Source organism: Aethalodelphis obliquidens, unplaced genomic scaffold (assembly GCF_003676395.1).
Source record: "Aethalodelphis obliquidens isolate GAN/ISIS:26980383/991018 unplaced genomic scaffold, ASM367639v1 scaffold61, whole genome shotgun sequence".
Taxonomy (NCBI): domain Eukaryota; kingdom Metazoa; phylum Chordata; class Mammalia; order Artiodactyla; family Delphinidae; genus Aethalodelphis; species Aethalodelphis obliquidens.
In genome coordinates, this window is record NW_020838005.1 from 4272490 (window position 1) to 4286008 (window position 13519).

At 53.1% G+C, this 13519-nt stretch overlaps 1 protein-coding gene across 1 annotated transcript in view; it reads right to left on the reverse strand.

Annotated features, from left to right (window-relative positions):
• Nucleotides 1–13519, reverse strand: part of SCARA5 (scavenger receptor class A member 5) — a 116950-nt gene that overhangs the window by 37155 nt on the left and 66276 nt on the right. Inside the window, exons 4-5 of the mRNA XM_027087879.1 lie at nt 11350–12024; nt 1197–1277 (exon numbers count right to left, since the gene is read on the reverse strand). Coding sequence (XP_026943680.1) covers nt 1197–1277; nt 11350–12024 — 756 coding nt within the window. The remainder of the gene's footprint in view (nt 1–1196; nt 1278–11349; nt 12025–13519) is intronic.

The window sequence follows — 13519 nt, forward strand, 5'->3', positions numbered from 1 at the left end:
GGGCACTCTGATTAACTAATTAATTTTACTTTCCTGCTTCGAATGTTAGTTGGTTTCCTTTGGCCTTTTTCTATGACACGGAGAAATCTGTCTCGCACTTATGATTCCTCCGCCGTAAACATCAAACGGCTGGAAGAGGATGGGGGCCCCAAGAGGGTGACAGCACCTCAGACGAGGGCCTGATTTATTTTTTTCCCTAACGCAACATTCCTGGAGCCCAACAGCCCTGCTGCCACGGCATTCTGTGTCTCCTGCAGGATATGCCCAGGAATCCTGCATCCTGTCACTGACTAAGGCAGAAAAGGAGGTTCCACAGCTCTGGGAGCCCCTGGGCATCCTTGATTCTGAGTTTAGGGAGCTGTGCTGAGAGGTGGAGGCCAGGCCGTGGGTTCTGCCTCAACCAGCCTCTGCCTCTTCTCCTGTTCTCAGCCTCCTTAGAGACTTAGGAAGGGGGTGGTTTGGAGGTATAATTCCTGACATAAATAAGCCGACACCTTTCCCCTGATAAACCTCCCCTTTTCTTACATCACTTAGAAGACTCTACACTCCCTTAGAAAAACGCTGCTCACAGCAGAGGCTGGGGAATGGACAGGCTGGGATGCAAAATTTGGTAAAGTAACAGAACGGGAACTCCTGAGACGAGGCATTTAAAACGAACACACCCTTTCCAGAAGGCCCCAAAGTACCCTCCCTGCCAGCTCTTGGACCCTCCGGGCTGTCACTAGTGCATGTAGCAGGGTGGAGACGGCATGAGAGGGCAGGTATCTACTGACCGGGGCAGGTTCTGCAGGAGGTAGGGGGTCAGGGGCTGGGGACTCAGGAAACACTGAGGGGACACAGCATACTTGATGGGTTGCTCTGGATTAGGGGACACCCTCAATACCTTCCAATGGCCCTGGTCACAGGGACCCTGGCTGCTGGGGTGGGGAGTGGCTTCAAGGAGTTGCGAGCCTCGTGTGTACCCTTTTTCTTCAGGTCCTGGTACTCTCTATGGAAAAAGATTTGCTCCATCCTACTGTTATACCAATAACCTCTTAGTCTCTTAACAGAACAGGGCATCTGAAGCTGAGTTGATTGGGCCCTGTCCCAGGAGCCCCATCACCGATCCCAAAGAGAAAATAGAGGGTCAGGGATGGATAGCAGAGCCCCTTCCCTTCCTGGTATGTCCAGTGCCCTCCCAGGGGCCTCCCCATTACCTCGAAGTCCAGGTAATCCAGGGGTTCCAGGCTTGCCTTCTTTCCCTTCATCCCCCTGATCGCCTTTGGGGCCCGGTGGTCCTGAAAGGGTTGCAAACAGCACTGAGGTTAGAGGATGGCTTTCTGGAGTAGGTCACCTGTGGAGGAAACTCCCTCCTAAAAAGAGGAAGGGTCAGCATTATGCTTTATGCTTTGGATAAACACAGGGCTCCATCTAGTCCAGCCGTGTGTGTGCGTGTGTGTGCGTGTGTGTGTGTGCGTGTGTGTGTGCGTGTGTGTGTGTGTGCTTGCACTGGGGAGGTAGGAATCAGGGAAAGCTTCCCGGAAGAAGTAACATCCAAAGTGAAATTGCAAGGAGGAACAGAAGGCGGCTAAGTAAAGAGAGGAGTGGGAGTGTGTTATGGACTGAATGTCTATGGCTCCCCTAACCCAACACCAAATGCATATGTTGAAGCCCTAACGTCCAACGTGCTGGTATTGGAGATGGGGCCTTTTTGGGAGATGATTAGGTTTAGATGAAGTCATGAGAGTGGGGCCCCCATGATGGGATTAGCGCCCTTCTAAGAAGAGACCCCAGAGAGCACTCTTCCTCCCTCCCTTCCTCACGCTGGTACCGATGAGCATGCTTTCTCTGCCATAGGGGGGCACGGCAAGAAGACAGCCATCTGCAGCCAGGAAGAAGGCTCTCATCTGAACCCAACCCTGATCTCAGACTTCTGGCCTCCAGAACTGTGAGAAAGGAATGCTGTGTAAGCCACCCAGTCTGTGGTATTGTTGTAACAGCCTTAACTAAGAGGAAAAGGAGAAAGTTCCAGGCGGAGGGAACAATCCCTATAAGAGCTTAAAGATAAGAAAGAGATCTGTGAGTCATGATGGGATTAGAAACTGGGGGTGGGGGTCCCATGATGGGATAAGAAGGGTGAGAAAGTGGAGGGTCCTGGAGGCCTGGTGTAAGTGTGTTGAATTTGACTCTGAGGGCACCAGAAGCCACAGAAGGGGCCTGAGAGAACAGTGTGGTCATATCTGCACACGAGGAAGACTGCTCAGGCTGCAGTGTTGGAAAGGGATTGGAACAGAGGGAAAGCAGAGGCAGGGAGGTCAAGGAGGAGGCTGCACCCCAGGTGCGAGGTGGCGGAGCCCTGTATTAGGGATGTAGCCGTGGGGAGGGATGTGAGTAGCTGTTAGGAAGTAGAAGAGACAAGAGACAGACCTTGGCTAAACTAGGTGAAGGCAGGGGAGGCAGCCAGGATCAGGTTCAGATCTCTGGCTTGAGCACCTGGATGGAAGAAGAGGTTTCTAATTGCTGCTTAGCGGGGCTTCCTTCCTGGGTGAGGGTCCAGCATCACGGCAGGGATTCTAGCTTGTGTGATCAGATTCAGTCCCCACATGCTGGGTGTTGAGACTACACAGCCAACTAGCGAGTGAGGGAGCCGTGGTTTCAACTCAGGTCTGCCTGGCCCCGCCCACCCTGCCCTGCTCCTCATGTAGACCTCCTGCCATTCCCAGAATGCACCCGAACCTTCCCGCATGGCAGCCTGCTGTTCCCAGACTGGCGAGCCAGGGGGGCCCTCCTTGCCAATCGCCTATGGCTACCTGCCCCTCAGGGATGCTCATGAGCACCTTCTTGGCCAAACCTTCTCTGATCTATCATTCCTGCTGCAAGTGGGCATGGCCTGTTTGAATGCACATCCTGGGTGCCACTTGACGTTTATCTCACACTGCCTGGTCTTACAGTCACGGGAGTACGTGTTCTCTTTTTCCTAAGAAAATGGCCATCTCCCTGAGACAAGACCACATCCTTGACATCCCCGTACTGGCTGTGAAGATCCAGACTCTAACTTTCCCTGCTCTGGCTGCTCGATGAGAGAAAAAAAAAGGACCAAGGAAAATGCCCAAACTGTATTGCATTGGGTGGAAGTGTGTCCCCTCCAAGTTCACGTCCACCTGGAACCTCAGAATTCGACTTTCTTTGAAAACAGGGTCTTTGCAGATGTAATTAGTTAAAGATGAGGTCCGATTGGAGTAGGGTGGGTCCTTACCCAATGACTGGCATCCTTATAAAAAGAGAAAGCACAGACAGCTGGGCAGAAGGCAAGGTTACCATGGAGGCTGAGACTGGAGTGATGTGTCTACAGGCCAAGGAACGCCATGGATGGCTGGCAACATCAGAAGTCAGAAAGAGGCCGGGAAGGATCCTCCCCTAGACCTTTTGGAGGGAGTATGGCCCTGTGGACACCTTGATTTCAGACTTCTGGCCTCCAGAACTGTGAGAGAATAAACTTCTGTTGTTCTAAGCCACTCAGCTTGTGGTACTTTGTTATGACAGCCCCAGGAAACCAAAGCATGTATACTCGCAGCATAGCAGTCATGTCTTGCACAATAAATATCTGATGAATGAATGAGTATGTGAGATCAGAGGGTGTTAATACACACGAAACAGCCAGGTGGCCAAGATCAAGATGTACTGATACATTCCCCAAGTTGACACTGTCCGCAGACCCTAACCAAAGTTGACAGCTGTTTAAGCATTCAATGGCATGCGTACAGGGAAAAAAGTAATCAACAGTTGAAAAATGCACAAATCATTACACAACGACTCGTGAGTTACACAGATCATTTAAGGGGGACTGGGGTTTGCAGTCATCTTCCTCTTTTCTAGGAAGAAAAGCAAAGTAAGACTGGCCATGGTGACCTCGGTTTTTGGACAACAGGAACGGCTGGGAACACGTCTAAGATTCTAAAGCAAAGAAAGATAGAGTACGGAAGCAAATGAGCTTTAACAATGCCCATTCCAACAATCTCCTGGCCAGGTCAAAGCTGCAGCAAAGGGAGCTGAGAGCGGTTCCTGGATCTCTGTACGTCACGGGCTGTCACTGGGCTGTCACCCTCCCCCTGCCCCCAGTCCACTCCATCCCTTTTCACTCTTCTCCGCTCCCTCCAGGCCTCCCCAGGGGTAACCCAGTGCTCCGGGAATCAAGCAGGTCAAGGATACCATGGACCGTGCCCTCCATTTGTTTTATTCGCTCTGATGTGGGTGTGACCCAACATATGGACCTTCCCGGGAGTAATTCTGGCAAAGGGAGGATGCTGCCCAGTGGCCTGACCCTGATGGTAGGGCATCAAGGTGGCAGAGATCATTTGGAAGGTGAGGTTTGAGGATGGATATGGAAGATCTTAGGTTCAGGTCCCGGTTCCATAAAATCTAAGTAAAAATCCCTTCCTCTGGCGTTTGTAGTGAGGAATAAGCGAATTCAGTGACATGGTGGATATCAACAGGCTTGGGAAGCCTTGAGTGGCAAGGCCAGCCCTGACCATCTGTACCTGACTTTTCGTAATGCTTCATCAGAACTATTTGGAGATGGTTATTCCAGGCTCTGAAATCACCCTTCCAATGCAGGGAGAGCCACATCCAAAAAACATCCTACACATGGAGAGTTTTTACAACAGAACTAAGTGGTTAGTGAAGGCCTTTACTAGAGATTAACTGGGAAGAAGCCGGGGTAGACAGTTAAGGTGGGTGCTGATTTCCAAGCCTTAGTCATGCCCTCAGGTGGTACTGGCCCGGCCGACTCAGAAGAGCCTGGAATGCGGCCAGTCTGAGTCTCATGGGGCCATGCTGCCTGGAGCTCTGAGGATCAAGTGCTCCTTTCAACCACTGCTGCCCATGGGTGATGCACTCTTGGGATCTGACGTTTTGTCATTTTCTCAGGAATCCAGCTTAACAATCTGGAGCTTTCTTGGACTCCTCCCTTTCCTCTGCCCAGCCCCCTTCAAGGCTGTCATCCAGGTGGTTCCCATGTCATGTGTCTCACTCCTTCCTCACTGCCTCCCTCGTTGGCTCCAGTCTCTCTCCAGCCCACTGTTGTTGTCTGATTAATCTCATCAGAATCGAGTGATTCAGAGCCCTTGGAAGCCCCTCACACCATGATGGGCAGCCCCCTCTGTTGGGGACCCCCTGAAAATCATTCCCAACCTGACCCCTTCTTCTGCAAACTCACAGCCTGATGCTTCTCGACACAAACTCTCTTCCACCTCAGCAAAAACGTTCTCCTCGTGGTGTCCCCAAACAAATCTTTTCCTTTCTAAGAGGCCCATCACTCTCATCCCTGAAGCTCACCTTCACACTCACCCCTCCCATCTCTGAGGGCACCAGGGCAGAACCCCCAGATCTCAGAACTGGAAGGACCCTCAGGCATCACCATGTACAGACTGCTCAGGGGAGCACCAGAGCCTGGTCAGGCCAGCCTGTGCCCACACGCCAGCCACGGTCACTCCCCTTGGACTGTGGTCCCCAAGGAGGACAGGGCTATCTAAAGGGCTGGAGCCCCACTCTCTGTGGCCCTGGGCCTCACAGAGCACCTGGCACACAGGAGAGATTTCAAGGAATGACTTCTGGGCAGTCGTGGAAGCTGTTATGGTGTCAGTGGTCCCAGTGGTCCCCAGATGAGCATCATTTTAAATTTTTATTAAAGCATAGTTGATTTACAATGTTGTGTTAATTTCTTCTGTACAGCAAAGTGACTCACTTATATATATATATATATATATATACTCTTTTTCATATGTGGCTTATCACAGGATATTGAATATAGTTCACTGTGTTATACAGTAGAACCTTGTTGTTTATCCATCCTAAATATAATAGTTTGCCTCTGCTAATGCCAAACTCCATCCCTCCCACATCCCCCGCTTGGCAACCACAAGTGTGTTCTCTACAACTGTGAGTCTGGTTTTGTTTCATAGATACGTTGATTTGTATCATATTTCAGATTCCACATATAAGCGATATCTTATGGTATTTGTCTTTCTCTGTCTGACTTACTTCACTTAGTATGATCATCTCGAGGTCCATCCATGTTGCTGCAAATGGCATTATTTCATCTTTTTGATAACTGAGTAATATTCGGATGAGCTTTTAAGCTTCTCAGCTTACGTTATCGTGTCTCACCTTTTCTATCACTGGAGCAGGCCAGGGCAGAGGTGGGCTGGGACAAGGTGAGCAGAGTCCAGTTCTCCTCAATCGTGGAAACAGTCCAGAGCCCCTCCACTGGGCTTCCGGTCCTGGGTGCCAGCCCCTCTCTCCCGCCACCTCCCACAGGGGGCACTGGGAGTGAGAGGAGGGGCCCTGGGCCCGGGTCCCCCTCAGGGCCTGTCCACTGGTCTAGCCCACCCCCCATGCCGCCCCCAGCACAGCTCTGCCCTCGCTGGGCTGCCGTGAGCCGCTCCAGCTGGAAGCACCTCCAGCACAGAACAAAGGACTTGGGACTGAGCATTTGGGAGAAACACCAGGATTCTTCTGGGGACCAGCCAATGGGGAGGGAAAAGCAATCCGTTCTCCCTTCCCGGATCCTGGAATGAGAGACGGGGTGGGGGACTCGTGTGCTGGAATCTCGACAGTGCCCTGCCAAGAACAAATGATCATGACGGCTGATGCCTCGGGCCTGAGGCCAGCAGAACGGTGACCAAGCTCGTAATGTAAACACCACTGCAGAACCACGCTAATCCTGGGGCGGCTGCCAGAGGTCGGCTCCCTGCTTCCATTGCCCTGATGTCACTGGGGCTCTGCATTCTCAGCGCTGTGACGTTTACAGTATCAAGAGCTCTCTCACTTCATTTCACGCATCCTCTCTGGGACCCTGAGCGTGTGCATGGGGCCGTGGCCCAGCCTGCAGAGCCAGCTTTCTTCTGAGCCTCAGGCAGAGGGCCGGTGGGCAAGGCTGGGGGCAACTGCTAATTTCTACAGCAGGCGTTCCATTCCCCTCCCAGCAGAGCCCCCTGCAGCCTGCCTCGGGGTTGGGGAGGGCGCCACCAGTTCACGCTTCCTAGTCCGTGGTGGGATAGAAACACCTCCGTTCACAGAGACGCCCACCACCTTCAGGGATGCACATCCCTGTGCACCAGAGACCAGGGCCCACCGTTCAGCCTGGAACCCAAGACCCCATTCCCATTATGAACATTTGTTGAGTGGGACTCTCTGCTCTACTAGATGGTGTTTTTTCTCAAAACAGCAGCCCACAGATAAGTCTGCTTTGTCAATTTGCTTTCATGAATTAAGAGATGAATCTTTTAGCCCAGCCGAGGCACTGGCTGGGGATTTGATGTAGGCAAGTCATTCCCCCTCTCTGAGCCTCAAGGGCCTCAACTACAAAATGAGGGCAGTGGACTAGGTGATTTCAGAGCCCTATTGTCACTCTAACCTTCTGTGAATCTATAAACATCCATGTAGCGATCTGAGCCACCTGCCTGTGGCTGGGGAGTCTTGCCTTCAGGCCTTTGCTCACACACTGCCCCCTCCTGGGATGCCTCCCCTGTCTGATCATCTAAGTTCTCTGCTTCTTCCAGAGCCACAGAGAGATTTCAACAGACTTGATAAATGCTGAAAGTCCAAAGCAGAAAACAGAAAGCCCCACTGTGAATGTACACAAAAGACAAACCCAGAGACAAAGCTCATAGAAAACTGTGTAACGAAGTGAGAGAATGAAACCGTTTGGGGTCAAGCTCAAGAATAACAAACAAGCTCATATATGAAAAGTATACATAGTTGGGGTATTTGTGGATTCTGAGCCAGGAAAGGGCAAAGTACGTGCGTGTGTGTGTGTTTAAAGACTAAGAGAGCAACTGCACAAAACTAGCAAAGAAAGGCCACTCAGACAGCAGTGTAAAAATGCAGGAAATCTTCTCTGGTAAAACATCCCTTATCTAAAAGCCAGGGTAGAGTTCTGTGCTGTTGAAGTTGAATGGTAATTACATTCAGATATACCAAACAGAACTCTCTTGAATCATACCAGTTGGGTCCCTAACAACCATGAGAGAGGGAGGTGGGAAGGGGAGACACCAGCCACAGTGGTGGTCCTGGGAGATAGAGGGGCCGAATGGTGTTCATCTCTGAAGAGCCAGCGACCCATCAATAATGCCAAGCTTGAAGACTGGAAGGCAGGTCTGGGCAGAACCGAGATGAAACTTCAGTTCAAAGGAACCAAGTGTGAAACTTCGTTTCAGAACCAAAGAAAGACCGCTTAGAGGATTCCACCGGAAGAACCATGGCAAATGCGTGACCCAGAGCCGCTTCAGCGCGAGCCAAGCAGAGGGACTCAGAAATTAAAGAATCAGGATGCTGCACCAGCAGGAAGCCTGGTGATGTCTGTTGACCGGAAGAAGGAAGGGGGAACGCCTGGTAGGGCCTACCCCCCAAATACGGGAACAGACCTGAGGGACCACGCTCCCTTCTCACTTCATGGCTGCTAGCTGGTCTCTCTCCACCCCAGAAAGCACCACGGTCAGTGAAAAAACATGGTTTCTGAGCCAGAAAGACCCACTTTAAATCTTGGCTTTGTCACTTGCCAATTGTGTAAGAAACACTGGGAAAGTTATTCGAGTTTCTCAGCTACAAAATGGGTTCAATAATACCTTTTTTTGCAGGATGTGAGGATGAGCAGTCTTTAATGTCTACTTAGAGAAAATGTCGACAAAATGTCTGGCTCGTGGTAGGTTCTGATTCGGTGTCGCTGCTATTATTAAGTACTGAACAGACTGGGGAGGTCAAGGAAATGAAAAGATGGGAAAAGCTAAGACCCCAGGGGTGTGGATTGGGAAGAAGACATGCTACCGCCTGCTCTCCTTTGACTTCTGAGACATGAAACCAAAGTGACCCAGGACAAGAAAACTGATCCAATGATGGCACGGGTTCAAAAGATGTAACAGCTGTTCCACAAACATTCCTCGAGTTCCAGCCACATGTATCACACTGTTAGGTGCTGGGGGACACAGGGGTGGACAGCTGAGGGTGACTGGCTGTGACAGATTGAGCACTGGCGTTGAGTTGAAAGTCGTGGGCTGGTGACTGAAGGGCACATTTAAAACGGGTGAATCCGACGGCATGTAAATTACACCTTATTAAATCTGCTGCCTACAAAAGCCCTGGGTTGGATCAATTCTAATTGTGTGTCCTGGAGTAAGCCTGGTATTTTCTCCTGCAGCCTCAGCTGCTTTTCTGCAGGAATCCTACCCGCTCTCCATAGTGAAACCTGCCTTCAACCAAGCTCGTAGCTGGTGATGGGGACCCACTTTAAAACGAAATAATGTTCTATTATTATTAACTGGATCTGGAAAGTACCGTGCAAATATAAGTCTCCATCATGACTACCTTCTGCTCTGATAAATACAGAATCCCAGAGAAGGGAGACTTCGGTGAACTAGAGAGGCCAGCGGGTTCCTGGAGGAGATGGGTTTGACTGAGATGGGAAGGATCAGTGGAATTTGGATCACGAGGAGGAAGAAGGAGGTTGTGCAGTGGAAGGAAGCGCTGGAGTAAAGCTAAGGCAGTGGGAAAGGTGGGCTGTGTCTCTGGGGCAGGGATAAGACGTGTCCCACTGGACTGGATGCCTCACATAAGGCAGGGGATGCAGGATGGCCGTCTGTGGACCATGTATGACCCACAGATATGTTGTATTTGGCCCACAGAGTTAAACAATTAAAAATTTCTAGAACATTCCATGTTTCCAGTTTCTCTGGAAAAAATGCGAAGACCTTATCAATGCCAGGCCAAAACGGGCTGGACCTGCCATAGCCCCTACTACTCCCCTGACACCAAAGTCACTTTAGGCATTGACATTGCTCGACTGGCCCCTGCAGACAGTTCTGTTTGTAACCCCTGGTACAGGGGACCAGTTAGAGGAGAAGGCAGGAAAGACAGGCTGGGGCCAGGGATGTGATGGAAGGCACATCAGCTCTGGGATCAGAAGAGCTAGGGTTCAAGTCCTGGCCCCATCACCTCCTAGCCTGCAACTGTGGGCAGCTTTCTGAATCTCAGCACATTCATGGTTGTTTTCAAAAGACACCCTGTGAGATACATTTGGCGCCGTACCTGACATAGTTGGTGTTCAAAATGGTATTAGCATTGTCTACTGTCAGCCTGAGGAGTTTTTGGTGAACCCCGCAGACCTGGGTTCTGAGCAGGGGCTCATGCAGGAAGAGTACATTTCATGAACACTCTGACAGTGACATGCAGGGCAGACAGCAGCGGGAAGGAACGGGGGAGAGGGGAGCGGGGGAGTGGTCAGTCAGGGGTGCCAGAGAGGAAGGTTGCCTGTAAAAGTGCTGATGTTGGTGGACCCCGAGCGAGAGTCCGAATGGAGGCCCGTGCATTTTTGCCATTATATTCAAGAGTGATAAATGAAGCCAACACATTGTTAAAGAAAATAAAACATGTTCTTCTACCTGGATGAATATAGCTTTATAACAGCCTGGAAGGCCAGGTTCAAATTTGGAATTGTCCAACTTTTTGTAGCTCCACCATGTGTACGGTCAGGCCACCCAAGATGGCTATTCTCTTGCTCTCTGAACATCCCCTGCCCAACGAGTGTCTGCTTCACCTACACCCTAATCACGTGACTCATCTTCCTACATACTTGCCTCCGCCCCAGCTAGTGACTGTTCTTATCAAAGGGGCCTTGAGGGGCGTGACCCTCCGCCAGTTTCCCTGGTAACCGATGAGCCCACCTGACATCAATTCCCAACTGGCAATCTCCCCTTCCCCCCCCCCCCCACAGAGAATACTGCCGCCTTGTCCTGCCCGCCCATCGGACGCACACGGTGGGGTGTCACTCCAGGACCTTGCTTCAGACGTGTAAACTCCCCAATCCATTAAACCACTCATGTCTCTGTTGCTGACTCCAGGCTCTTTCTTCTGTCTTAAAGCTGGGCAAGTGCAGGCCTTGTAGGCCTGCGGGGCGCAGCCCAACATCATGGAACACCATGCGAGGACCAGGACACTGGGGGGGCGCCTCCCTGTCTGGCCTGAGCCCCAGCTTTCCTCCCCAGCCCCAAACTCTTGGAGGCTCCGGCTGGCACATCCAAGCTCTGACCACCCAGGTCCCCAGGAGCCATCTTGGCCATTCTCATGCCTAGGGGTGCAGACAGAGTGCACTGTCTGGGGCCGGGGGCAGCAGGGAGGAGGTTTATCCCGTGCGGGCCTGGAAATGGGCACAGTCCGTTTGGGCAGAACACTCCAGGGTCCTGGAGGGCAAGACTTCATGAAGGGGGAGCGGGTTCGGGGAGGGAGGGGGACTCCCGGACCTTGGGGAGGCAGGTGCGGGAAGAAGGCCTGAGCAGGAGGGCGCAAGCAGCCCCCAGGGTCCCGGGCGGTCGGCTGTACCTTTGGCCAGGGAGATGTTGCGCAGCGCGATGGAATGCTCCCAGTCCTTGAGGCGCAGGTCCTCGGTGACGCTGTTGAGCACGGCCAGCTCCTGCTTGAGCTGCAGCTCCAGGCTCCGGTGCACGAGGCGCATGCGGCGCGCGTCCTCGCTGGCGTTGCTCACCAGCACCTGCAGGTCCCGCAGCCGCGTGCCCTGCAGGGCCACGTCGTAGGACAGGCTGAGGTTGAGGCCGCGCAGGGCGCCGCCCACGTCGGCCAGCTCGTCGCCCAGGGCGCCCACCCGGCGCGCCAGCCCGTCCAGCAGGCCGGCGTGGCGCCGCAGCAGCAGCTGGCTGCGGTTGCTCTCCACCTGCAGTTGGTAGAGCTCCAGCTGCGCCGCGTCGCTCTGCTGGGCCGTGCGGTCGCGCAGCAGAGCCACCGCCTGCTCGCTCTGCGTCGCCTGCGCCTGGAGTCCCCACAGCGCCCCCTCCAGCCGCTGCACCGCGCCCGCCAGCGCCAGCAGCGAGTCCGACTGGTTCTGCAGCGCGTCCTGCGCCTTCCACACCTGCTCGCTCAGCTCGGCCTGCAGCGGAGCCTGCAGCAGCCGCAGCTGCAAGTCCCGGAAGCTCTCGTTCAGCCGGTTCACGTTCCGAGTCAGCGCCTTCAGGTCGTCCGGTGAGCTCCGGGGCCTGGACACTGCGGAGGAGGAGGAGGGGTGGGGTGGGGGGGGGCGAGGTGAGGCGGCTGCGGAGGCCGCCGGGGCCCAAGAGGCAGGCCCGGACAGAGCCCGGCAGGCCGGAGGTGCTCAATAAACGACAGATGAAGGGAAATCAGACGTGGCCATGGCTGAGCGCCTCAATACATCCCCGGCACCTGTGCTCAGCCAGTGGTCCCCAAACGTGTCTGCCCATGAGAATCACCTGGCCAGGCATCCCACCTGTCGAAATTGTGATTGGATGGGTCTGGGAGGTGACCCGGGCTTTGGAATTTTAAAAAGAGCCCGAGATAATTCTAAGGTGCGGATGAGTTTGGGAACGGGGGACTCATTATGGATGAGGTTGAGCCATAAGACATTGTCTTTTTTTTTTTTTTTTTTTTTTTGCGGTACGCGGGCCTCTCACTGTTGTGGCCTCTCCCGTTGCGGAGCACAGGCTCCGGACGCGCAGGCTCAATGGCCATGGCTCACGGGCCCAGCCGCTCCGCGGCATGCGGGATCTTCCCGGACCGGGGCATGAACCCGTGTCCCCTGCATCGGCAGGCGGACTCTCAACCACTGCGCCACCAGGGAAGCCCCGACATTGTCTTTTTTATATTTTGGAAATGATCAGACATCAGCGGTTCCACGTGGCTCACCCTACAGTATTGTGTGTCATCCTTTCCATTTTAGGAGGGAGGTACCCTTATTTATCCCCTTTTAGGGCAAGAGCTGTTAAAGTTGCCCCAGGCAGAACAGCAAGTAAGAGGTGGAGCCAGGATTCCAACCCAGAGGGCTTGCGTGCTCCAGAACCCGGATGCCTCCCTCCAAGTCTGCTAGGGAACTGCCTGAAGGGACCGCGGCAGCAGCAGACTCGGCCAGGCTCTGGGCGACACTGGTAATTCCCACTCCTGAATTCAGGGTCCCATTCCCTCTGGGTGGGTGGAGATGTTTTTACATCCATACCCTCCCTTCTCTGCCTCTGACTTCTAAATCTCCTGTTTCCCTCCTCAGGCAAACAACCCATCTCAGTGATCTCCCACCCTTTCCTCTTGGCGAGGTTTCCTTTTCTTGGTTATAAGAAAAGCTATTTCACAATACGAAGGGGAGGGGTGTGCATCTTAATCATTATAAGCTAGCAGCCGGTGTCTCCTGGAAGCTCATGGACTGCACTCAGGTACACTACAAACCCTGGTGCATCCTGGGATGTCTAGGGATGCTTGTTAGTTTGCTGTGCACTCTCCACAGCTGTCTCCCGCTCTGCTCTGCAAATCAGAGAAATGGAAACTAGTAGTGGGGGGTGGGGGGCAGGGTAGGAGATGGGGGCAAATGAGGCACAGAGGGAGTTGTGCCTTGGGAATCTTGGAATGGAGCCGAGCCGGGGAATTTGGAACACAGCTTGTTCCAGCAGTGAGAAGATTTGGAAGGGGAAGGTAGTTTGGGAGGGTGCCGGGACTGATGCTTCCGGAAGTGCACAGCATAGATGGTGGCCACTCT